This window comes from Culicoides brevitarsis, chromosome 1, assembly GCF_036172545.1.
Source record: "Culicoides brevitarsis isolate CSIRO-B50_1 chromosome 1, AGI_CSIRO_Cbre_v1, whole genome shotgun sequence".
NCBI lineage: Eukaryota > Metazoa > Arthropoda > Insecta > Diptera > Ceratopogonidae > Culicoides > Culicoides brevitarsis.
In genome coordinates this window covers 3018919-3042821 of record NC_087085.1, presented here as the reverse complement: position 1 = coordinate 3042821, position 23903 = coordinate 3018919, and the positions used below count along the sequence as shown (strand labels likewise).

At 25.2% G+C, this 23903-nt stretch overlaps 5 protein-coding genes across 5 annotated transcripts in view; 2 read left to right on the top strand and 3 right to left on the bottom strand.

The window, feature by feature from the left end:
• Positions 1-59: 59 nt before the first annotated feature.
• Positions 60-4974, top strand: LOC134827217 (uncharacterized). The gene is made up of 3 exons (XM_063839797.1): positions 60-295; positions 1674-2915; positions 3989-4974. Exons 1-3 carry the CDS (start codon positions 158-160, stop codon positions 4712-4714), a joined length of 2106 nt encoding a protein of 701 aa, XP_063695867.1. The 5' UTR covers positions 60-157; the 3' UTR covers positions 4715-4974.
• Positions 4975-5719: 745 nt separating this feature from the next.
• On the bottom strand, positions 5720-8648 carry LOC134827538 (7-methylguanosine phosphate-specific 5'-nucleotidase). Its single transcript, XM_063840228.1, has 4 exons — positions 7816-8648; positions 6667-6812; positions 6420-6612; positions 5720-6359 (listed from the first exon to the last, which is right to left on the bottom strand). Exons 1-4 carry the CDS (start codon positions 8181-8183, stop codon positions 6146-6148), a joined length of 921 nt encoding a protein of 306 aa, XP_063696298.1. The 5' UTR covers positions 8184-8648; the 3' UTR covers positions 5720-6145.
• Positions 8649-9715: 1067 nt separating this feature from the next.
• LOC134827537 (large ribosomal subunit protein mL39) lies at positions 9716-11270 on the top strand. Its single transcript, XM_063840227.1, has 3 exons — positions 9716-9898; positions 9988-10167; positions 10224-11270. Exons 1-3 carry the CDS (start codon positions 9826-9828, stop codon positions 10982-10984), a joined length of 1014 nt encoding a protein of 337 aa, XP_063696297.1. The 5' UTR covers positions 9716-9825; the 3' UTR covers positions 10985-11270.
• On the bottom strand, positions 11023-14798 carry LOC134827536 (digestive cysteine proteinase 1). Its single transcript, XM_063840226.1, has 4 exons — positions 14652-14798; positions 14219-14392; positions 12229-13474; positions 11023-11254 (listed from the first exon to the last, which is right to left on the bottom strand). Exons 1-4 carry the CDS (start codon positions 14686-14688, stop codon positions 11068-11070), a joined length of 1644 nt encoding a protein of 547 aa, XP_063696296.1. The 5' UTR covers positions 14689-14798; the 3' UTR covers positions 11023-11067.
• Positions 14799-20795: 5997 nt separating this feature from the next.
• LOC134831460 (protein kinase C-binding protein NELL2-like) overlaps positions 20796-23903 on the bottom strand; it is a 46473-nt gene continuing 43365 nt past the window's right edge. The window contains exons 10-13 of the mRNA XM_063845193.1: positions 22736-22901; positions 22582-22665; positions 21130-21481; positions 20796-21069 (exon numbers count right to left, since the gene is read on the bottom strand). Coding sequence (XP_063701263.1) covers positions 20836-21069; positions 21130-21481; positions 22582-22665; positions 22736-22901 — 836 coding nt within the window. The 3' untranslated portion in view covers positions 20796-20835. The remainder of the gene's footprint in view (positions 21070-21129; positions 21482-22581; positions 22666-22735; positions 22902-23903) is intronic.

The following is a 23903-nucleotide window of genomic DNA, read 5'->3' as shown; positions in this document are numbered from 1 at the left end:
TTTCAATTTTGAGGTTATGTGTCAAAGTTGTTTACGTGTCACATTTTAGACGACGCCAAGCGACGCGAAACTTTTCTCCGTGCAAAAAATTCGCTTAAAAATATAAAAAAGCGAAACTTTGTCCCGAAAACACGTGAAATTAGTAGAAAAGGTCGAAATGTCGCTGTCTAAAGTGGAAATCAGTGCGAAAAATCTAAAAGAAGTGCAGAAAATGGCGAAAATCGTAGAAGGCGAAGCCAAGCACGAGATGGAGTTGGATTTCTATACGATTGAAGAGAATTTTGTCCCGGCAGTGGTGAGTTTTTGAATTTTTTAAGGAATTTTTTTGGTTTTCGAAAAGTTTTTAGAGGAATTTTAAAGATTTTGTGAGTTTTTTGGAGAAACTTTTCGGTTTTTAAGTTTTTGAGGTTATGTTACAACCGAAAAATTGCATTTCTCGGAATTCTTTTCAAAAAATTTATATTAAAATTTTAAATTTTCTTTAAATTTTGCGATTTTTATGATTGCTTTGGTTTTAAAAATTTATAAAATTGATCAAATTTAAAAATTTTCAACTCAAATTCATAAAAATTTTAGATTTTTCGTTAAAATTATAATAATTTTGAAGGTTTGAATTAAATATTTTGAATTTTTGAATGTTTTTTTCTTGAAAAAATACGATTTATTGTTCAATTTTTATAAGATTTTTATGAAAAATTTTAAAATTTTTTTAAATTGAAATATTTTCGTGTAATTATTTTTAAAGTTTTCAATTTTCATAAAAAAAAACTTCAAAATTTAACCAAAAACTTTAATTTTTTAATGAACTCTTTTAAAATTTATTAATTTTGTGTCAAAAAATTAATTTCAGATGATTTTTCGAATATTTTATTTAAAAAAAAATATTTAAATTTTAATTTAAAAATTAAATTTAAATTAAAAATTAATTTAAAATTAAAATTAAATTTTATTTTAAAAAAAATTAATTTTATTTTAATTTAAAATTTTTAAAAATTTTGAGATTTTTTTTTCTTAAATTATTTTGAAAATTTATGAAAAATAATTTTTATAAATTATTTTAAAATGAAAAAGCTTTAAAAATTTTTAAATTTTCTTTTTAAAAGATCAAGTTGATTTTAAATATTTCCATAATTTTCTAAAATTTAAAAATTTTTCATTAAATCTTAAAGAATTTTCAACTTTTTAATGTTTTTCTTTAAATTTTTGAGTTTTTAATTAAATTTTACTTGAATATAGATCAAAATGAATTAAGTTTTCAAAGATTTTTAATTTTTTTCAACTTCGGAAATATTCAAGATCAAAAATTTTTACAAAATTATAGAAATTTTATTAATTTTTTATCAAAAAATCAACAAAATTTTTAATTAATTTTCGATTTTTTATATTTTTCTTCATATCTCAATAAAAATTTTTAACAAAATCTCAGAAATTTTTAAAATTTTCTACGAAAAATAGTAAATTTTTAATAATTTTTAATGTAAGAGTAAAAAATTCTCACAAATTCTCGAATTTCATAGAAACTGAATGCATTTAACGTCTTCCGAATGCATTTTCAAACCAAAAACATCGCAAAATTTGACATTTCTCTGCATCTACAGACGTATACGGCACAGAAATGTTTGTTTACATTTTTTTATAGTAATTTTTAACTCGCAATGTCCAATAATTTTCAGATTTTGTCAAGCATTTTTCTGTATTTGGAGAAGAAGGATCGTCTCACGTGCAAACTTGTGTGCAAACAATGGCTGCAAGTCTTGATGACTGACGTTTATTTCAAGAAGGATCGTCACTTGTACCTGTCTCACTGCGTTTTAGACGAAAGTTGTGAACCCTTAACTGTTTTTGCCAATGCTCCTTACGGCTACAATCATCTCTCCGTTGGCCCAAATACCGTTCTTGTCTCCGATTCGTGGGACTTTTTCGGCGATCAGATCCAATTTTTGGACATTTCGGGCGTTCCGCTGATCAAATCGACGAAATATGTGAAAATTTTGACGACAATGCCGCACATTCGCGTGTTGCGAGTGCACAACGATGGTCCCTTGAATGCTGGATTGTTCGGGCGCGCAATGGAATTACTCCAGGAACAAGAAGTAAAATTGAATTTGGAAGAGCTGCAGATCGAATGTGTCAATTGCAACCCGATTAAGAACGAATATTTCGATGTTCTGCCGAAAATTTGCAAAATTTCGCCAAAATTGAAGAAAATCACCATCGAAAGTATCCTCGAACGAATGGTGCCCGAACTGCAAAACGTTCTCGATGAATTTCCGAACATCAAAGTGGCGATAAATTTAGTCACTCATTCCGACACGTGCGTTTGGGGCAACGAACGCGGTCCTCTCGACATGGATGGCCTCGAATTGGAAGGCGTCGAGTTCTCGTACGAGAAAAGCGCCCCCGAAATTTTGGAAAAATACGTCGAGGAACACGAAACTCTCAAAAATATCAGTTTGTCGTGCGAAGCATGGCCCATCGAACCGGTTCAGCGCAAAGTTCAGCAGCTCGATTTGAATTTGAAACACGTCAGAGACTACAAAGACGTCGAAAATTTTCCCAAATTGAAGGCATTGACATTCAAAGCAGTCCATGGATGCATTGAGCAACATTCCCCGATTTGTCACTTGAAAGTCGCCAAATTCACCGTCAAAGCGGATGTTCGTTACATTTGTGTCAAATGTTTGAAAGCGATGATGTTGAGTTTTCCCAATATTGAGGAATTTGAGCTAATTTACGATTGCATCTCGAAGGATTGTCTCGCGATGGTGCTCGAAATGTTGGCGTTGTACAAGGGATTGAAGAAAGTAAATTTGAATTGCGGCACACTGCAGAATTCGGAGATGAAAAATGCTTTGGCAAGACTTCCGGAACATCAAACGTTGGGAATTACGGAGCTTTCTTTTGAAAGTTCACGCGTAAGTTTTGATTTTTTGATTATTTTTTTTAAATTATTAAATATTTTTTTCTAAATTTTTGAATTTCCTAAAAATTAAAAAAAAAAAATATTTAAAAAAAGAAAAAAAATTAAAAACTGAATGAAATTTTAAATTTTTTCCTTTTTGTTAATTTATTAAAATTTTGTCAGATTTGAAAAATTAAAAATTTATTTTATTGTAAAATTTTAATTTTTTTTTCTTTATTTTTTAAAAATCAATTTAAATTTTGTAAGATTATTTAAAAAAAAAATATTTATTTTTTTTAAATATTTTTTATGAAATTATTTTTTTGAAAATTTATTTGAATTTTATCATATTTTCGTAAAAAAAAGAAAATTTAGTTTTTTTTTAATTTTTCATAAAATTCAAAAATTTTTTGATTTTTTTAAATAAAATTTTAAATAATATTTTTAACCCAATTTTAACCCGGTTTTTAACCTAATTTGTTTCTATTTTTAATAAATCTATTTAAACATTTTGATGAAAAATAATTTTTCTTTAATTTTATTTTTTATAATTTTTTTATTTTATTTTTATTTTCTGAAAATCTGAACAAAGCAAAGAAAAAAAATTTAAAAAAAAAAATTAAAAAATAATAAAAAGTTAAAAATTATATTTTTTTATTAAAAATTTTTGAAAATTTGATAAACTTTGTTCTTTTTTTGCATAAATTTTATTTTTTTATTGAAAAAAAATTAAATAATTATTTTTAAATTTTTTTTTCATTTTAAAAATTAAAAAGCATTTTTTAAAAATAAATTTAAAATTTATTTAAATAATTATTTTTTTAAATAATGAAAGTTTTTTTATTCAGCATTTCATTCAGAGAACCATTTTTCATGAAAATTCTTTATTAGAATAAAAAATTAACTTTAACAAAATTTAAAAAAATTAAATTTTAATTAAAAAATTTAAAAAAATTAATTTAATTTAATTTTCTTTATTTTAAATTTAATTTGTTTATTTTTTAATTTATTTTTTTCAACAAAAAAAAATATTTTTTGATTTTTAAAAATTTTAAACAAATTTTATTATTTTTTTTCATTTTTCAGTTACATGAAGACGTCCTTCGTTCCTTCATCCGCAAATTCCCGCGCCTTCAAAACCTCTCAATGAAAATGACTGGATGGGAAATTGACTTCACGATGACTTTACGTGTCGTTCTCAGCGAATCGCCGCATCTTCGTCACTTTTTGTACGACTTTCCGTCGATCAACGAGGAAAAAGATCTTTCGTACATCCAAGAAACTCTCATCGAATGCGGACAACATCTCAAAACTGTCACTTTACCTGCCGCGAAATTCCCTCAAGCGTCTTCCGAGCAAATTTTGCGAAGCATTCCCGCCCTCCATTCGCTCACAATGAAAGAAACGAACGTCACGCGCGCCGAAAACGGACAATTTCTCACGAAGAAACTCAAAACCCCGCACAGCGGATTGTGTCGCGTTGCGCATCCGTATCAACGCCCGCATCACGAAGACAACGTTGTTGGGCGCAACAACAACAACAACGCTCACGAGCACCGGAACTACATGGAAGCGCGTCGTCGTGCGCGACTCGATCGCTCTTTGGAATTTCTTGCGCATCATTTTCCGGAACATCGCTGGGATCGACGCAACGAGGCGCGTTTGCAGCAACTTCGTGCAAGAAATGGACAACAAGAGATCCCGCAAGAACTTCACATGGCTGTGATGCACGAGGCAAATCGACGATTATTGCGTCGTTCGCGTCGCTTGCAACGCTTGGAGCAACGCAATTTGCAGCAAGAACACGATTAAAACGATTTATACCAAAAATTCCTTTATTTTTAGTGAAACTTTCAATTATAAATTGTACTGAAAAGGTGTCTTAACGAAGAAAAATGGCAACCTACGAGCGAAAATCGCCAAAAAAATTTAATTAATTAGAGAAAAACGATGAAAAAATATCAAAGATATACTTTGTGATGGAAAAAAATAAACAAAAGAATTGAAATTCTTCGAAAATAAATAATATGTTTATTCATAAAATATGAGAAAAAGGCCTTTTTAAATTTATTTCAAACTTTTTGTGTTAAAAATAATTTTTTTTTTTTTAATGGAAAGAGATTCGAAATGATTTTTTAAAAATTATTTAGTTTTAATTTTTTGGATTAAAGGTAAGATGTTTTAATTCAAAATTTATTTAAAGCATATTTTAAATCAAAAAAATTTATTTTTTGAAAATTAATTTTCGAAATTATCCAAAAAATATTATTTTCATTTTTTTTTTAATTTTTAAATTATTTTTTTTTTCATTGAATTTTAAATATTTTTTAATTTAAAAAATAATTTTTTAATTAAATTTATTTTTTTTTAATAGAAAATTATTTAATTATTTTTTTTTTAATTTTTTTATTGTGAATTTTTTAAATTAAAAATTAAATTTGAAAAAGTAAATTTTTAATAAATAAATTGATTTTTTTTAAATAAAAAAATCCAAGGTTTAAAATAAGTTTTCTCTTGTTTAATTATTTTTTTTTTATTTTAGTTTTTAATTTTTTTTTTTTCATAAAATTTTAAATATTTTTTAATGTTAAAAATTATTTAAAATTTAAAAATTAATTAATTTTAAATTAATTATTTTTATTTAAAAAATATATTTTTTTATTTTTTGCTCAATTTAAATTTAATATATTTTTTTTAATTAAAATTTTTCCATTTAGTTTTTTTTATTGTGAATTTTTTCTTGAATTTTTCATTTAAAAAATTAAATTGATTTTTTTAATAAAATTAATTTAAAAAAATTTTTTAATTTTTGTGATGTTTTAAGTAATTTTTAAATTAATTTTTAATTTTTGTGATGTTTTAGTAATTTTTTAAATATTTTTCTTAAATATAAATTAATTTTTAATTATTTTTTTAAATAAAAAAATTCAAGGTTCAAAAAAAAAATTTTTTTTTGTATCACGTGGGCTTGGGAAAGGATAAAAAAGTTTGAAATAAATTCAAATCGACCTATAAATATTATTCTAGTAACAAAAATATACTCTCTGCGGATAAAATTGTGCTAAAAATGTGTTCGTCGTATTTAAAGTACGTCGTTTTCTATACTGATCATGTCCGAATTGCTCTGCAAAAATAATTTTTCAAAAAATTTTCTAAACAAAAAGTGCCGAAATCACTAAAATTCATCAATCTACATCTCATGGAAGCGCTAAAAACGTTCATTGGCCTACAACTCGGGTGTTCTTAGTTGGCACTTGACGATCCCTTTTCCACTAATTCAATAATCGCACGTGCAACATCCATCGTTTGGTCATCGATGAGCACAATGTCGAACTTTTCGAGATACGCGGGGAGATTTTGCTCCGGATGATCGAACAAAAAGCCAATTTTTAGAATGTGACTTTGGGAAGGCACACCGTTCGCCATTGTAGCATCTCCTAAACTGTCGCCCATGAGACTAAAAAATAAAAAAAAATTATTAAAATTTTTTTTGTGAATAAAAAACGAATTTTCTCACATAATGTGGTCTCTATCATGAACAAGTTCGTGATATTCCGGCGGTAAAGCAGTTTCGTTCTTGTTAAACGTGTGAATCATGCGATCGTGTTCGCCGAGTCCATCGAGCATTTCGTCATCTTTGTACTTTAAAAAGTTCGATATCACCTTGACGTTCGGATATAAGACGTTGGCGTGCTTTAAAACAGATACAACTGAAAAAAAATGAGAATTAATGAAAGTTTGAGGGAAAATAATGAAAAAATTACCAGAATCTCCCAATCCAGCTGAGAAAACAAGACACGGAATATTGTGGCTGTACAATTCGCGGAACATTTCGTGCGTTCCGTCTCGTAAAGCGTTCTTAAAGTGCTCCGCTACTTCTTCGATTTCCTTTCGAGGTAGGCGGAATCCTCTAAAAAAATAAAAAATTCATTAAAAATAAATTATTTTAATAAAAAATAAAAAAAAAAAAAATTAATAAAATATTTAAAAAAAAATGAAAGTTTATTTGAATTTATTCAATTTATTACTTTACAATTTTTAATTATCTAAAATTAATTTTTAATTTTTTTTTATTTTTAATTTTTTTATATCAAAAATTTTTATGAAAATTTATATTTTAAAACTTTACAATTCGTGTAATAATTTTTAAAAGCAAAAAATAAATAAATAAAAAAATAAAATTTTAATTAAAATTTTACGAAAATGTATTTTCGACAAATTTTAAAACTTTTTAATCATTTTTAAATTTAAAAAAATATAAAAATTTTAAAAATTAAATATAGAAAATTAAAAATTACAAAATAGGTAATTATTAATTTTTAAAAATATTTTATTAATTTTTTTAAATTAAAAATTTTTAAAATTCATCTAAAAAAATTTTTTATAGGTAAGAAAATATTTTGAATATTTAATAAAAAAAATAAAATAAAATAAAAAAAAAATATAAAAAAAAATAATTTAAAAAAATAAAATATATTTTAAGTGTACCAAAAATTTAAAAAAATTATTTTAAATAAAATTTAAATTTGAATTTTAAAAATTTTATTTAAAATAAATAAAAATAATTCCAACCCTTTCATTTATTTTAAAATATTTTTTAAATTTAATTTTAACAATTTGATAAATATTTTTATTTTTTTAAACTTTTTTAGATTTATTTATTTTTATTAAATATTTTTTTTATTTATTATTATTTGAATTCTTGGTTGAAAATTTTTTTAAATTCTGTCAGATGAATTAAAAATATTAAAATAAAAAAAAATAATAATTTAAAAAAAAATTAAATTATAGAAAAATTTAATTTTTCTATAATTTAATTAAAACGAAACTTTGAGCATTGATACAAAAATTTTAAGAAATTTTTAATTTTTTAAAAAAATTTAATTAAAAAATGATAAAAATCAATTTCTTACTTGAGAATATTCCCGCTCGCAGACCACCATTCGATCATGTAAGGCAACTTTTGTTCCAAGGTCATGTGCGGATCGATTTCGATCGGGCGATATTTGTCATACAATTTTCGCGCCTCCACGATATAACTCGGCGGCAGCGACTTGCATCGCTCAAACATCCCGAAACTCGTAAGAACCTTCTCGCCATTGTCCATTCGCTGTTTCGTGAGCGTAAAATCGAAATCTGTCACGACTTGCAACTTCCTGATGCCTCCGTCGACCAAATCGTTGAGCATCGCCTCTACCTTCTTGCGATCCTTCATCCGCACATGACTCTGATTCATGAACGCGAGCTTGTCTATATTTAGTGCTTCGACCTTGCCAACCATTTTCCTGAGTCGTAAGTTTCGCAACGAGAGAAGACGATCAACTGTGACTTCGACTTGTGACGAGATATTTTATGAGCGAGCTTTTCTTATCGCAATCAATAATCTGGATTAATTACAGCGCTTCGTTCGCGACTTCGTGCCTTCGTCTATTGTGGTCTAACGACAACTGAGCGACTTTTTTGCTTTTGTTTTCTTGTTTTAAGTATCGCGTTCCAAGAATTAGTGTGTCATCAGCAGTTAGCTACACTTTGTTTAAAAATCTCTGACCTTTTACAGAAAAATATACACGGTGAGAGGATAAAAAGTTGACGGAGCGGGCAATTTTGAGCAAAATTCCTGAGTTTCTCGGAGTCCGTGTGAATGGGAAGCGCACTTCCGTGAGACGAGGGACCGTAAAAAAGGCTGCTAAAACCACAGAGACGACGAAAAAATCACCTTCTAATTTTAAAAAAATTTTCAATAATAGACTTTTGAGTTGTGATGTCAAAAGTGAATGTTTTTATTTGAATACTCGACTTCTTTTGAACAAAACCTTGAAAGGGATTTTTAAAAATTTCTAAAAAAAATTAAATTTTTTAAAAATTTTTAACAAACAATTATAAAAATTTTCCTAAAACTGAAGAACAAGTCGCTTAAGTCAAAATTAAGTCGACTTAAAGAAACTTAATTTATATTTTTAGGAAATTTAAAAAAAAAATATTTTTTTAGAAATTTTTTAAAATACTTATTCTATAGGTAATTCAATCTTAAAATCTAACAAATTTATTTTAAATAATTTTTTTTAGAAATTTTTGATCTATTTTAAAATTATTGAATTTTTATTCTGAGTTTTAGAATTTAAATTAAATTAATTAATATGAGAGTTAATTATGAAATATTTATTAACACAAAACTCAAGTATTTTTATGATTCTAAAAATTTTAAAAAATTTCTGAAATTCAATTGATTTTTTTTTTTTGAATATTTGTTTTCAATCAAAATTTTTTTTCGAAATTTTTTGGAATTTTTACTCAAAATAATGAACTGTATAATTTTCGAAATTTTACCGGATTTTATATTTAAAAAGATTTTAATTTATTTTAAGGAATAAACATAAAAAACATTTTTTTTCCAAAAATGAGCTTTAAAAATTTTTTAATCTAATTTCAATATTTAGAAAAATTAATAAGTGAACTTTTAAATAGAAATTTTTTTAAATAAAAATCTTTTTAAATATAAAATCTAATAAAATTTCGAATACTTTACAGTTCATTATTTTGAATCAAAAATTCTTAAAATTCAAAAAAAAATTATTTGAAAACAAATGTTCAAAAAAATTTTAATAAATTTTCAGAATTTTTTTTTAAATATTTTAGAATCATGAAAATAATTGAATTTTGGAGTATTTAATTTATTAATAATTTTTCAGAATTATTTTTAATGTAATTAATTTAATTTAAAGTTCTAAAATTAAATTTTAAAAATTTTTATTCAAAAAAAATTTTTGACATCATTACTTTTAATAAATTACCATCCTGCTAATTCAATTTCAGATAAATTTTGAGACGAATTAAAACGATAACAAAACAAATCACCTTCCAAAGACATTGCAGTCCACGAATTTTTCGAATTTTTACCTTAAAATACCACACAAAACGACAAAATGATAGTTCTAAGTACTTTTCACAGTCCCGCGTTACACAAATTCAGTCGAAATATCGTGAGTCAATCAAAAAGTGAGTAAATTTTCACATAAATATTTTTTTCATATGGTCTCCTTGTCTTAAAATTAATTTTTTAAATCAATTTTCTTTTAATTTTTAAGGATTTCTTTCATCAGCTGAGATCATCGCTCGTCAAAGCAAATTATTCTCCGCCGAACAAAAGCGTCAGTATGAAAATTTGGGTCGAATAGAGAAAATTGAGGTTAACTACATCGGAGTTCCTGAAAACACGGCTTTAGTTATGAACAAAAATCTTTCTACGCCGTACAATTGTGCTCAACGTGAGTTGATTTCTTGTAAATTTTCATTTTTTTCTTTAAAAAAAATTTTTTTTTAGATCTTGGCGAGACACATTGTCAACGAAGTGCTCTTGCGTTGCTCGACGGAACAATTCCTTGGGATATGCATCGTCCTTTGCCGAATTCTTGTACTTTGGAGCTTTTAAATTTCACCGTCGAAGATCCGCGTCACGTAAACAAAGCTTTTTGGCGAACCTGCTCGTTCATGTTGGGCGCCGCTCTCACGACAGCCTTCAAGGAATCCGCAAAATTGAATTTGCACAGTTTTCCGACGCCTTCTGTGCGATCTGGCAGCTTCGTTTACGATTTTAGCATCGCCGCACCGGATTTCAAGCCGACAAAACAAGAAATGCGAGCTTTTTCCGCGGAAATGATCAAATTAGCAGCGAAAGATTTAAAAATTGAGCGTTTGGATGTGTCGCATGACGTTGCGCTTGAAATTTTCGAGTACAATCCGTTCAAGCGGGAACAACTTCCGAGCATCTCGAACCAAAATGACGGCGTTGTGACGTTATATCGCGCCGGAGATCACATCGATATCAGTCGAGGACCCATGGTTGCCACGACAAGACATTTGGGGAAGTGCACAATTGCCGCAATTCACAAACTGGAGTGTCCCGATATGGAAGGAGTGAATATGTACAGAGCTCAGGGCGTCGCATTGCCTCTCGGTTTGCATCTGAATCACTTTGCGTTCGGAGTTTTGGAAGAAAGGGCGCGAAAATTGAACAATGCGAGACTGCCGAACGAGCAATTTGCCGAAGAACCGGAGAAAGAAAGCAAAAAAGCGCTTTTGTAAGGCGATTAGGACTCATAGATTCAATAAAAGTTAGGTAATGTGATGAAAATTCTAAGAAAAATCGTTTATTTTAAAAGAAAAAATTACATTTCAACGTAAGTAGGCGATGTCATGACACCGCAATTGTTGTCGCGAGCCGACATGAGAATGTATCCGTCGTTGCCCCAATAGTTGCTCCATGAATTCTTAACTAACCAATAAAGTTCGCCGTTGAGAACGCCATAACCGACTGCTAAAACTGCGTGATCAAGTCCATCCAAGTCGTTTTTGCTAAAAAAAAATAAAATTTTAGAATGAGCAAGAAAAAGTTAAAAAAAAATATTTTTAATAAAATTATTTATTTTTTTTTCTTTAAGAAAAATTTTTAGAAAATTATTTTAATATTTTTTTCTTTAAAAAAAATATTTTAATATTTTTTCTTAAAAGCAAATATTTTTTTTAAAATTATTTTAATTTTTTTTTTGAGAATTATTTTATATTTTTTTGAAAATAATTTTATTGTTTTTCTTTTTGATTTTTTTTTATGTTTAATTAATTTTTAAAATATGAATTATTTTTTTTAATTTCTGAAAAAAATGAAATAAAAAAAAATAATTTAAAATTTTGAACCTTTAATAATCTTAAACTTTTTATTTCATTTTTTCTCTTTTTAATTTTTTTTTAGAATTTTTAATTTTCAAAAACTAAAAATATTTATTTTAAAATTTAAAAAAAAAAATTTAAAATATTTCTAAATTAAAATTTAATTAATTATTTTTGAGATTTATTTAATTTTTGAACGTAATTTTTATTTTTTCAAAATTTAATTATTTTTTCTATAATTTTTTTAAAACATTAATTTTAAAAATATTAAAAATAAAAATTAAAATACGTTTAGAAAGTAAAAAAAAAATAATTTGAATAAAATCAAAAAATCTTAAATTTGCCAATTTATGGAATTAAAACTTTAGATTCTCATTTTTTTAACTAAAAATTTTTAATTTCTGAAAAATATTAAATATTATATAAAAAAATTAATAAAAATAATTAAAAAAATAAAAATTTTAAATTAATTTAATTTAAAATAAAATAATTTAAAAATTTATTAAAATTAAATAATAAATTGAATATTTTTTAATTTTAAATTAATTTTTAATTTAATAATTTTTAGTGAAAATAATTTCTAAAAATATTTTATTTTTTTTTAGGAAATTTTTTAAAAAGGAAAATTTTTTAAAAAAATTTGAATAAAAATGAAAACTCACCAATTAGGTTCATAATAAACTCCATGCGAATAGAAAGTAAAAGTACGAGGCGAAGCATCAATTGCCACAGACAACGGTCCCTTCTTGAACAACGCAACTTTGAAGGCATTTTCACTTCCCGACGTAACATTCACGAAACCCGTGATCGGTGCAACGAGATTTGTCATATTCTTCACGTGACAATATCCGTCTTGTCCCAAATACCCTCCGTACTCTTCTTCCGTTGGCACTCCGCCGACTTTCATGATCCACTGATACGCGCGATAATCTTCGCCGCCATCGCATCCGTTATTTCCAAACTCCCACGAGCAATCGACCAAGGCTTGTTGCGACAATCTCACCAAATTTCCGCCATTTTTCAAGAAATACGCAGACTCGACATGTCCAATGGTGCCGAAACTCCAACATGAACCGCACACAGATTGATCTTTTACGGGCGTCACAGCTCCGAGGATGCGCCAATCCCATTGATCGGGCAAATGATCCTTCGAGCGAAGCAATTCTTCGGGGAAAGGCTTTCCTCCGTTGCCTCCGGAGGGTTTTGAGGAACGGAATCCACGCAAAACTTGCAATTCGTCTTCCGTGCGATCCGCCAAATGGTTGACAGCGAGCGAATATCCAAGGCCTGCGCGATTTTTCGAATGAATGAAACGCAAATTCTGCGTAAAAATGTGTTTTCGTTGCGCATGTTGCTCTTCGCCGTCGTAAGATTTGCGATGTTTGCCCTTGAAACGATTAAATTCGCTCGTAATGTGATCATCCAAGTGCGGATGAACGAACTCAGCTGCAGGATTGAACGTTGTCATGTGTCCCGGACCCGGAAAACTGATGCAAGGTTCAGTGACATCGACTTGGAAAACTTCGTTGGGGATGTCTTCGTGACTGTACGCATCGTAATCCAAGTAATAATGATCGAAATGAGACCCCAAGAGGGAATTGTAGCCACGCATCTCGTATCTGACGGGAATTGGCATGCGAGACGAAGGATATTTCGGGGATTTTTTGTAACGAACGTACAAAGTATAAACATTGCGCTTCTCTCCGATCGTTTCTTCCAAGCGGAATTTGTCGCATTTGTGTCCCATGAAGAGCTCGGTGCCGACAAGGGAGAAATTTTTGGCATTTGGAAGGATGGATTGAATGGAAACTTCGTTGTCGGATGTTCCATTGACTTGTAAGCAAGTTTGTTGGTTCTCAACGCGATCGTTTGTGATGGGGGCGACTTTCAATAATGTTCCATAGTTAACTGAAAATTAAAAAAAATTATTAAAAAATTAAAAATTTTATTGAAAGGTATTTTTAATTATTTTTTTTTAATTTTTAAAAATTATAAAATATTTTTTTTTATCACATTTTAAAATTTTGGAAAGATTTTTTAATATAATATTTTTTTAATATTTTAAATAATTTATTTAATTATTTTTTGTTTTTAAAAATCACAAAATTTAAATTTTAAAAATTATTTTAAAATATTTTTATGTTTAAGAATTTTTAAAAAAATATTTTTAATTGAAGAAAATTCATAAAATTTATTTTTAATATTTTTTTATTTTTTTTAAAGAATTTTAAAAAATATTTTTAATTAAATAAACTTTCATAAAATTTAATTTAATTTTAAAAAAATTATTTTAAAAAATTTAAAAAATTTTTTTTTTTTGAATATTTTTATATGAAAAATTTTTAAAAAATATTTTTAATTAAAGGAAAAAAAAATTTTATTTTTTAAAATTTTTATATTTAATTCCACAAAATCTATGAAAGTTAATTTTAATTATTTTTTAAAAATATTTTTAATTTATGAAATTTCAATAAATTTAATTTTTATTATTTTAAAATATTTAATATTCAATTTTTTTTTTAAATCTAAAAATTAAAGAAAATTCACAAAATTTTATTTAATTTTTTTTAAAATAATTTTTTAAGACTTAAAATTTCTTAAAAAAATATTATTTTTTTTTTTTTTTGGTAAAAAATCATAAAAAAAACTCACATTCTTTCGCCAATTGATAAGTTTTAACCATTCCTCCGTAATAGTCAATGCGAGAACGTCCCGTGTGCGAATCATACCATGCCTCAAAAGGTTCCTCAATCTCCGCATATGGGATATACAAGACGCCACGAACGCTGTGAACGGGATCCCATCGCGGGGGATTCGTCGCAAGTGCTAAAAAAACAGAAAAAATATTAAATTCTGGGTTGACGACCTTCGAAATTATCTTCAATTTCTACACAAATAATTCAATTTTCTTTCGCGTTATCTCCTCTGACCTTTCGCAACACCGTGTCAGACGTTAATCATTTCATTATTTGTGTAAAACGCAAATTCTCGAAGTAAAAATAAATCAATTTAATTCATTTACTTAACAAGATTTGCGAAAAAAGGCTTCTTTTTGTCGATTTTTTCTCCTTAAAAAATTACTCACCTCCTGCAACGAGCACGCAAAGCAGGAAAACTTTCATTTCAAGACGTTTCTTTGTTAGGTAAGATTTAATTATGTTTCACTTTTTTAAAAATAAAAAAAAACACTTTACGATGATGATGATAAGGGATGATGTTTTCAGAACGACGGACAAAAGCAAACTGACTATTATTTGTGTAAATATCTCAATATATATGCTGTTGATGCAGACCAACACAGAGACATAACATAAAATGCATCATAATAAACATTGAATGCGGTAGGATGACAAGAATTTTTTTTTACTTTTTTATTTTAATTCGATTTTAATATTAATTTTGTAAAAAAAATAAATTTTTTTTTTTTTAAAAATTATTAATTATTTTTGAAAGTAATAAAAGTTTATTTATTTTTAATAACGAAATAATTATTTTTAATATTTATTATTTATTATTATTATTTTTTTTTAAATTTATTTAATATTTTAGATATTAATATATTATTAAAAAAATATATTAAAATATTTAATAAAATTAATAAAAAATAAATAATTAGTAAAAAAAATTAATTAATTTATTTATTTTATTATTTTTTAAATTAATTATAAATTTAAAACAAAAATAAATATATTTTTATTTTTAATTAAATAAATAATTTTATTTATATAATTAAATTTAAATTTAGAAAATTCAAAATAATTAATATTTAAATTAAAGTATTTTTTATTCATTTTTAATTTATAATAATTAATAATAAATAAATTTGGTAATAAATCAAAATTAATAATAAAATAAAATTAATATTTTTTGATGAAAAAAAAATATTTATTTTTAATTAAATTAATTAATTTATTAATTTTTTTTATTATTAATTAAAATAATTTATTATATTATTTTATTTTTTTATACTAAAATATAACTTCTTGTCACCCTACAAATAATAACAAAACCAAAAAACGACACACCGGTAGTTTATTATTGTGTGTTAGTAAATTTAAGAAAAAAACATCATAATAATAAATAAATGGTTTAAAATGTTTGTATTATTATATTAACTGTTTGGTAAGTAAGTAAGTATTCTTATGATATTCTTTTGTATTAAAACTCCAAAATCTTTTTTGTCACAGATTTCCTTTGTTATCAAAAAATCTACCTGCACTTTTTATTATTTTATGTTTATGTTTTTTATTCGTTCAATACGTACTTACTACATATTAATATATATATAACATATACATACACCTGTTTTGTACGCCGGAATAAAATTCACAGAAAATATTGAGTGTGAAATTTATAAAGAAATATTTTTACGATACTTACCATCCATCGTTTTTTTTTTTAAATAAAAAAATAATTTAATTTTTCCATTTTATAATTTTTATTTTATTTTACTTTAAATTGTATTTTTTTTGTCGTCAATTGTCATATATTATTAATTTATTTTTTTTTTTTTTTTTTTTTTAATTTATTGATTTATTTATGTTCTATTTTTTGTTTCAATTGTTTTTTTTTTAATTATGTTCAATTAATCAGATGATTTTTTTTGTTTTCTAATGTTAATTATTATTATTATTTAATTTATATAAATTTTTATTTATTTGAGTTTTCTATCAAACTTCTTAACTAGATTACACTTTTGAGAATAAATTATATATTTTAACCGTCAGCATTTTTTTTTTATTTTTTTTTACTTGTATTATAATTAATTATATTAATATATATTTTAATTGTTATTTTTTTTCGCTCGTTTCAAAATTAAATAAATTACACATAAAAAACTAAATAATATACAGTTCGATTTTTAGTTTTTTTTTATTAGTTATTTTTTTTATTTCTAATAGTTGTTAGTACAGATTTTTATTATTTATATATTTTTTTTTGTAATATTTATTTTTTTTTAATATTACACAATGATAACAAGTAACAAAAACAATTTTTTGTTATTTTTTTTCAAAGATTCGGAAATTTAGAAAATTCTATGTAAATTTTTAAATATTTTTTTTTTATTTTTTAGGAGGAAATCTAAAAAAAACTCATGCATGATTGTTGTTTATATATGATAAGAGGAGAAAAACTGAATTTAGTGGAAAACTATTTGTGTAAGGATTTTTCGAGTAACTTTTTTTTTATTGTTCACTACCTAATTCATTGATTCCTAATATTATTAATAATATTTTATTCTACACTATCTGCAAGTTTAATATTATTTATTAATTAATTATTTATTACAATTTGTTCAAATTTTTATATATATTTTTAATAATTAATTAATTAATTAATTTGTTACCTAATGTCACTAAATTATTAAAAAAAAAATTAATTAATTTTATTTTTTTTAAATTTTAGGTTGTTGATCATTGTCGCAAGCCTCAGTTTTTAGTCACAACTTTATTTTGATTTATTTTATTTTTTTTTAAATTTATTATTATTTGTCGTCACTCAAAATACACGAGAAATTCAGCAAGGAGAGAAGTATAGTAACAGTAGAAGTGAGAGAAGAGGAGAAGGAAAAGTTGCGGAAAATGTTATTATTTGTTATACCTGTAAATATATATAATAATAAAAATTTACAGGATTTTTTTTTGTTTTTATTTTTTTTTTGTGAAGAAAAAAAATGTGCGAATTTTTAAAAAATTATTTTTTTTACGCTAAAAATTACTAACATTTATTGTGCGTTTTTAATGCATGTAGCATAGTGAATGTGAATTTTCTCATGTATTTTACGTGATTTGTTGATGTTGTTAATAAAAATTAAAATAATAAAAAAAATAAAATTTAATTGTGCTTCTGTGCAATTTTTTTAAAATATTTACAAAAAAAATAATAATAATAAAAAATTAATAATAAATAAAAATTAAATAAATTATAAAAAATAATTAAAAATTAAATATTTGGTTAAAAAATATTTTTTTTTATTTTAAATTAAATTTTATCTTAATACTCCTTTTTTAATTATATACCTTTACTTTACTCTATCAGACTTTGATTACAAACTTGATTTTTTTCCTTTATTTTTTTTTTTTAATTTTAAGTCTTTTTCCTGCCATCCTAAATATGATTCGTTGATACGTTTATTGCACGATAAATTTTTTAAAAATATTTTTGTGTGTTAAAAATTATAAAAAAATAAAAATTTCATTAAAAGACGAGTTGTTGCTGGAAATTGTGTATTAATGTTGTTAGTGATGAGGTATGTATGGTGCATGTTAATTTTTGTATTTTGTTCAAAATTGTCTCTGTGGTCTTTGCTTACGATGACCGATCATTAACATAAATAATCTGAGTACGATCACTAAAAGGAGGCTTCGCATATTCTTATGATTCATCATAAAAACCGTTGTCGCTAATGTTGTTGTTGCAAATTTTATGGGCCTGTGTGTGAAAAATGTGTGGGAAGTGTTATTTAATTTTTTTTTAATTTATTTTTTTAAATTATATTTTTTTTCAAGTACAACAGAGATTTTTTTTACCTACAAGCAAAGACAAAAATAAAAAAAAAATGTGTGTGTGTAAAATTGTGCAATGTATGAAGTGTATAATAAGAGTGCAATAGTGCTAAATTCTAAAAAAAAATAAAAAAATAATAATAATACATTACCAAGTGCTAAAAATCTAAAATAATAAAAAAATTAAAAGAAAATAATTTTTCTTTTCATTTTCATTGTTTTTCTATTTTTGTAAAACACTATATGTACATTACAATTACAATCCTTATACAAAAAGAACATCATATATATTTATACAAAACTAATCTAATAATATATTTATTTTTTTTATATACAAAAAACAACTAAAACTAAAAAAATAAAAATATTTCATTCTATATGATACAAAATAATTTTTATTAATAATTAAAAATAAAAATTGGTATTTTTTAACTAAATAACTATTTATGGCATCTAATTATTTTTTTTTTATTAAAATTATATATAATATATATTTTTTTATCGTATACCTATAAATACATAAACTTAATTTTTATTAAATTATAAATTTTATGATTTTAATGAGTATAAAAAATAAATAAATATCGAATAATATTTACATCAGAATTTTGAAAAAAAAAATTTTTTTTAATAAAAAGGAAGCAATAAAATGTATGATTTTAATTATTATTTATAAAAATTATACATATATATATTTTTATATATATTATTTTTTTTTAAATTTATTTATATAACTTTTAACATTTAGTCAAGGAACAATCTAGTTTTCTTCTTTGTTTTATTCATTTGTTTTGAGTTTTATTCATTTATTATTATTTTTTTGTGTGTTGTGTATTTTTAATAATTATACATTAATTTTATTATTTATTTTTAATTTTTTTTTCTTAACTTGCTCATAAATATTTTATCTTTGACTTGTCTCTGAACATCAGAAACGCACAAAAATCAAAGACAGAGGGTCTATAATTTCCCTCTTTCCAATTTGTAAAATATTCTAACTACAAATTTTTCATTTTTTTCGTTTTTTTTTAATTAATTTTTTTTATTATTTTTTTATATATTTAATGGTAAAGATTGTTTTATTTTTATTTTATTTAATTTTATTTTAAGACCAACCTCGAATTTTCGAGGCTTTAAAATATTGTCTAGTTTCGATGATTATACACTTTTTTGTCATCGATCGATATTTTCAACCAAATTTCACGAGGGAAAAATTTACCAAAAATAAAAATCGGCTCAAAACTACTCAAAGTTAATGTTTTCTACGCAATCAATCAAACAAAAAATAAAAAACCATAAACCAAAAAAGGAAAAATGCAATGCAAAAAATTTAACAACATCAACAACAACATTAATAAATAACAAAAAAAAAATACACAGAACATTTTTTTTGTAGGAGTGCGATAGAGAGTGATAGTAGTAAAAATAATTAAGAAGGGAGCAAAAAAACAAAAAAAAAATTAAAAACGAAAAACATAAAAAAAGTGTGTGTTTACCGTGGCATACAACACGCAGAATTGCTCACCAGTTGGGCACAGTAGGGAACCTGCATAGAAGGAATGTTTTTAAAAAATTCTTTTTTTTTTATTTTAAATATTGTTTGATCCGCTTTATCCACTGCTATTATCGGCAAAATTAATTTTCTCCCCATTTTTTTTTATTTTTTAAATATTTAATATTTTTTCTTGAATAATTAATCAGCATCAAAATAATTATGATTTATTGACTTTTTAAACCGCAAATTAAATTTATCATAAAAAAATGTTTGTATGCCCGGAAATTATTAAAAGTTAATATTTGTTAAAAATTCCATGCAATTTGGCTCATCATTAGCTACATTTTTTAATATTATTTTTTTTATAACTTCTAGTTTGTTAATTTTTTTTTTAATTAATTTTATTAAATATTCATAATATCAATTTTTTAGTTTCTTTTGTGCGATTTTGACACTATTATTATTATATATTTAATTATTAATGTTCTTTTAATTTTTTTCTAACATTTTTGTAAATGCAACTTCGTTAAATACAATTTTTGGTTTAATTTTTTTATTTAATTTTTTTTTGTGCTATGTGGTCCAACATTAAGCTATATAATTAATAATGATATTTTTTTTTGTAAAAAAAGAAATTAAATTTTTATTTTATTAATTTTGACTGAACTGAACGAATAAGTACACTTTAGGTTAAAAATAAAGAGGAAAATAAAGTTTTTTTTGATAAGAAAAGTGATTTGTGTGGAAAAAACGAAAAGCGTGAATAAGCAAGTTTTCTTGTCTGTCTTGAGTCAATATCAAGATTTAAAAGTTTTTCTATGGAAAATATAATCGAACAAGTGTCAAAAAAGTTACAAACTATTTTTTTTATTGATTATTATGAAAAAAATATAAAAAAAAACAAAATTTATTGAAGTTTTAAAATTTATGATAATAAAAAAAAAATGTTTAAATACTTAAAATAATAAAATATTTTTTTTTATATTAAAATTCTTTGGTTTATGAAGTACTTTTAATTAAATTATTATTTTTTTTTATAAAAAATGCGGTTATTTTATTTTTTTGTATTTTAAATAATATTTTTTTTTATATAAGAAGAAACAAAAATTATAAATATATTATTGCCATACAAGTTTCATTTATTTTTTTTTGACGAACAAACTATATATAGATCAACAACTTAATAATAATCATTAATTATTATTATTATCATATGTAATGTGAAGAGAATACTAACGATAGTGTTATTAGGAGCAGTGGTTGCAATACTATGAACTCACCTTACAGGTACAACTTGCACAATTTTTTGACGAATGTTCGTAGGACGACGACGATTGCCCGGATGAGTATGGAAGTTTCTCATACAGACACGTTTCCGTGGAATTGCCCAAGCCACACATATCGCCGGGGCAACGCGGACAACATTCGCCCGGTAACAGCGGTAATGGATTTTGGCAAGTAATCGGAGGACATTCAAGCTTCCAGCAATCGAATTCACCGTACTAAAAAAATTTTTCATAATAAATTTGAGTTTTCATGAAAAAAATTTTATAAATTTTTACCAAACATTCGCAGGTTTGACACTGATAAATCCATTGTTCGCCGCTTCTGAATGTCACGTGCTTCAATTCTTGATGCTGACACGATTCGCGCGGGTCACATTGCGGGCAACAAAGATCGCGAGCGCTTCCGCGACGCCACGTCGAACAATTGCACGGAGTTTCTTCGCACGTAATGACGCCACGCGAACACGTGCATACCTTGCATGGTTGATTGCGGGGCGAAACTTTGCCGCCATCGGGGATTTCGTTATCTTCGAACATACAACTAAGTCTACAGTCAGGTTTCTCCTCTTCAGTACATTGGCACTCGAAATGGCCTTCGGTATTAACACATTTGGCAGTTGGGTGACAACTAAAACGGAACGAAATACGAAACACAATAAATCAATTATCCTTTTATTTCACATTTCACGTAATAGTCAATTTAATCGCTCAATCATCATTATTATGTCACGCATGCAGTGACGGATTGTTTTTTTTTATGGAGCAAAGGTTTTGAAAACTGGGCCCTGTTTTTTTTTTTAACAAAATTTATAGTTTGAGAAATTAAGCTAAAAATTGATTTTAATGAATCTGTTTGAATTTGTTTCTAATTTAAATTTATTTTCAAAAATCTTTGTTTTAATCTAACTTTTTTCAAATCTTCGAAAACTTATTTTCTTTCTGTCAGTTGAATTTTTCTTTAACATCTATAAAACATATTTTTAATTCTCCATCTTGTGTTCAAGAATAGTTGATATAATAACAATTGTATTCGCACAAGTATCGGAAGGACATTAAACAAATTTAATTTTACTTTAATTATTCAAAGAAAGTTATATTTTTAACATATTATATTACTCTGAGGAAAGTCTCTTTAAAAAAAATCATTTTTAAAAATCTCCATTGTCATATGCGAATCATAGTCTGTATCGAGTCATAGTCTTTCTCGAAGATGTTAAATTTTTTACTCCGTGTTTTAAGTTTTTCAGGATTCCTTATTTCTGTTTAGCTTTTTATTAACATATTATCGTTGAGTGTCTTGTCAGTTATTATTATCCTCCATATAAATTTAATAGTTCCTTTTAGATTATTTCAAATTTCGGCAGGTGCTGTTCAAAAATTTAAATTTGAATTTTGGATGAAGTACTTAATAGAACATCTTAAGAGCCTTGTATCTGTTTTTGATTATTTTGTTAGAAAATATTCTCTTCATGGGTGTTTTGGCGTAAGCAAATTATAACTGATGTACAAGTTGTAATAAGTTATTGGTAATATTTCTCTCCAAATTTTAAACGTATTGATACTTCAAATTTTCTATTCTAAAATTTTAAATCAGGTTTGTATACTTAAAATAAAATATAAAAAAAAAATTAAATTAAATTTCAAATTAATCATAAAAACTTTAAAAATATTTTTTTTTCAACAAGGGCCCATTTGCCCATTATTGAAAAAAAAACTTAAGATACATACCTGGACGTATTCAAATGACATTCATCAATGTCCATGCAATCACTTCCTTTGGTAATGAAACCAGGCTTGCATTTGCAGTAGTACCTAAAATGGAGCGAACACAAAAAAACAGGCATTAATTTGAATAATTGATTAGAAACACGATGACTCTTACCATCCTGGCATATTGATGCAAGTTGTTGAATTTTTGCATTGATGCAATCCTGTGGCGCACTCATCCAAATCACGTTCGCATGATGTTCCAATGTAGCCGGCACGGCAATTGCATACTCCGGGAGCTGTGCATACGCCGCCATTCAAACATGTTTGATTGCAAACAGCTGGAAGAATAATTAAATTGTTTATCAGCGATTTTTATTTTGTGTGTGTTTGGAGAAAGAAGAAAAAGAGCTTGTTAGCGTGAAATTTATTCCTCAGAACTGATCAACTACAAAGTTGAGTGAGAGAGATAATTTTGTCGACTGCTGTTTAGACATCTCTTTTTTTTTACCTCATTGCGCCAATAAATGATTTCTTGGTAAGGCGTACACACACAGCAGGCGTCACGATAAAGCACACGAAATTATTTGCTGCTGTGCTAATGTGGCGTATGTCTTAATAATTTATCGGACTTGAAAAAAAAATTGAAAAAAAATAGTTGTCAAGTTTTTCAAGGCAAGGTTCGTTTCGCGTAAGACAATTTTTGTTTATTAGACATGTAGAGTTAGTTGTAAGAAGAGGTCAAGGCGACACTTAACTATCTCTCTGCCTTACTCCTAAACGATTAGTTTTGGTTTCTTTCCATAATGAAACGCAATTTTCTCTGCAGTTGATCGTCTGATTGGCAAACAGTCGTGTGGCGAAAAAATCTTGGTAAATTACTCAAGGAAATTGTTGAGGGGAATCCTCGAAAGATAACTCGCACAATTATGGCGAAGGACACGAAAAATAAATTGATATGAATCTCGAAGGGAAACAACGACGAAAAAATCAAGTTTCAATTAAGGGTCCCATGTACAATTAAAACAAGTTGACATAGATCGTGTCGGGGTGATAAGTAATCAGAAAACAGATGTTAAAGCGGTTTTTGACATTTTTTTCTTCAAAAACTTATAGGGGTCATTTTAATTTTCAAAATTTTTAAAAATTTTATATTTTAAAAAAAAAATTTTTTTAATAAAATAAAATAAAAATTTAAAATAAAATAAAATAATTTTTAAAATAAAATAAAAAAATTTTAAATAAAATTAAAAAAATTTTAAAATAAAATAAAATTTTTAAATTTTATTTTGTGTCAAAAAATTTTAAAATTATTTAAAAAATTTTTTTGAACCTTAATTTTC

Excerpts from the sequence above, each read along its gene's own strand:
- LOC134827537 (XM_063840227.1), top strand. The coding sequence starts at position 9,826 with ATGATAGTTCTAAGTACTTTTCACAGTCCCGCGTTACACAAATTCAGT. Across the intron at positions 9,899-9,987 it reads TATCGTGAGTCAATCAAAAA|GATTTCTTTCATCAGCTGAG; the intron begins GTGAGTAAATTT and ends TTAATTTTTAAG. Across the intron at positions 10,168-10,223 it reads GCCGTACAATTGTGCTCAAC|ATCTTGGCGAGACACATTGT; the intron begins GTGAGTTGATTT and ends ATTTTTTTTTAG.
- LOC134827536 (XM_063840226.1), bottom strand. The coding sequence starts at position 14,688 with ATGAAAGTTTTCCTGCTTTGCGTGCTCGTTGCAGGAG. Across the intron at positions 14,393-14,651 it reads TTGCGTGCTCGTTGCAGGAG|CACTTGCGACGAATCCCCCG; the intron begins GTGAGTAATTTT and ends CTGTTTTTTTAG. Across the intron at positions 13,475-14,218 it reads TTATCAATTGGCGAAAGAAT|TTAACTATGGAACATTATTG; the intron begins GTGAGTTTTTTT and ends TTTAATTTTCAG.
- LOC134827217 (XM_063839797.1), top strand. The coding sequence starts at position 158 with ATGTCGCTGTCTAAAGTGGAAATCAGTGCGAAAAATCTAAAAGAAGTG. Across the intron at positions 296-1,673 it reads AGAATTTTGTCCCGGCAGTG|ATTTTGTCAAGCATTTTTCT; the intron begins GTGAGTTTTTGA and ends AATAATTTTCAG. Across the intron at positions 2,916-3,988 it reads TTTCTTTTGAAAGTTCACGC|TTACATGAAGACGTCCTTCG; the intron begins GTAAGTTTTGAT and ends TTCATTTTTCAG.
- LOC134827538 (XM_063840228.1), bottom strand. The coding sequence starts at position 8,183 with ATGGTTGGCAAGGTCGAAGCACTAAATATAGACAAGCTCGCGTTCATG. Across the intron at positions 6,813-7,815 it reads GCGAGCGGGAATATTCTCAA|AGGATTCCGCCTACCTCGAA; the intron begins GTAAGAAATTGA and ends TTATTTTTTTAG. Across the intron at positions 6,360-6,419 it reads CATGATAGAGACCACATTAT|TCTCATGGGCGACAGTTTAG; the intron begins GTGAGAAAATTC and ends TTTATTTTTTAG.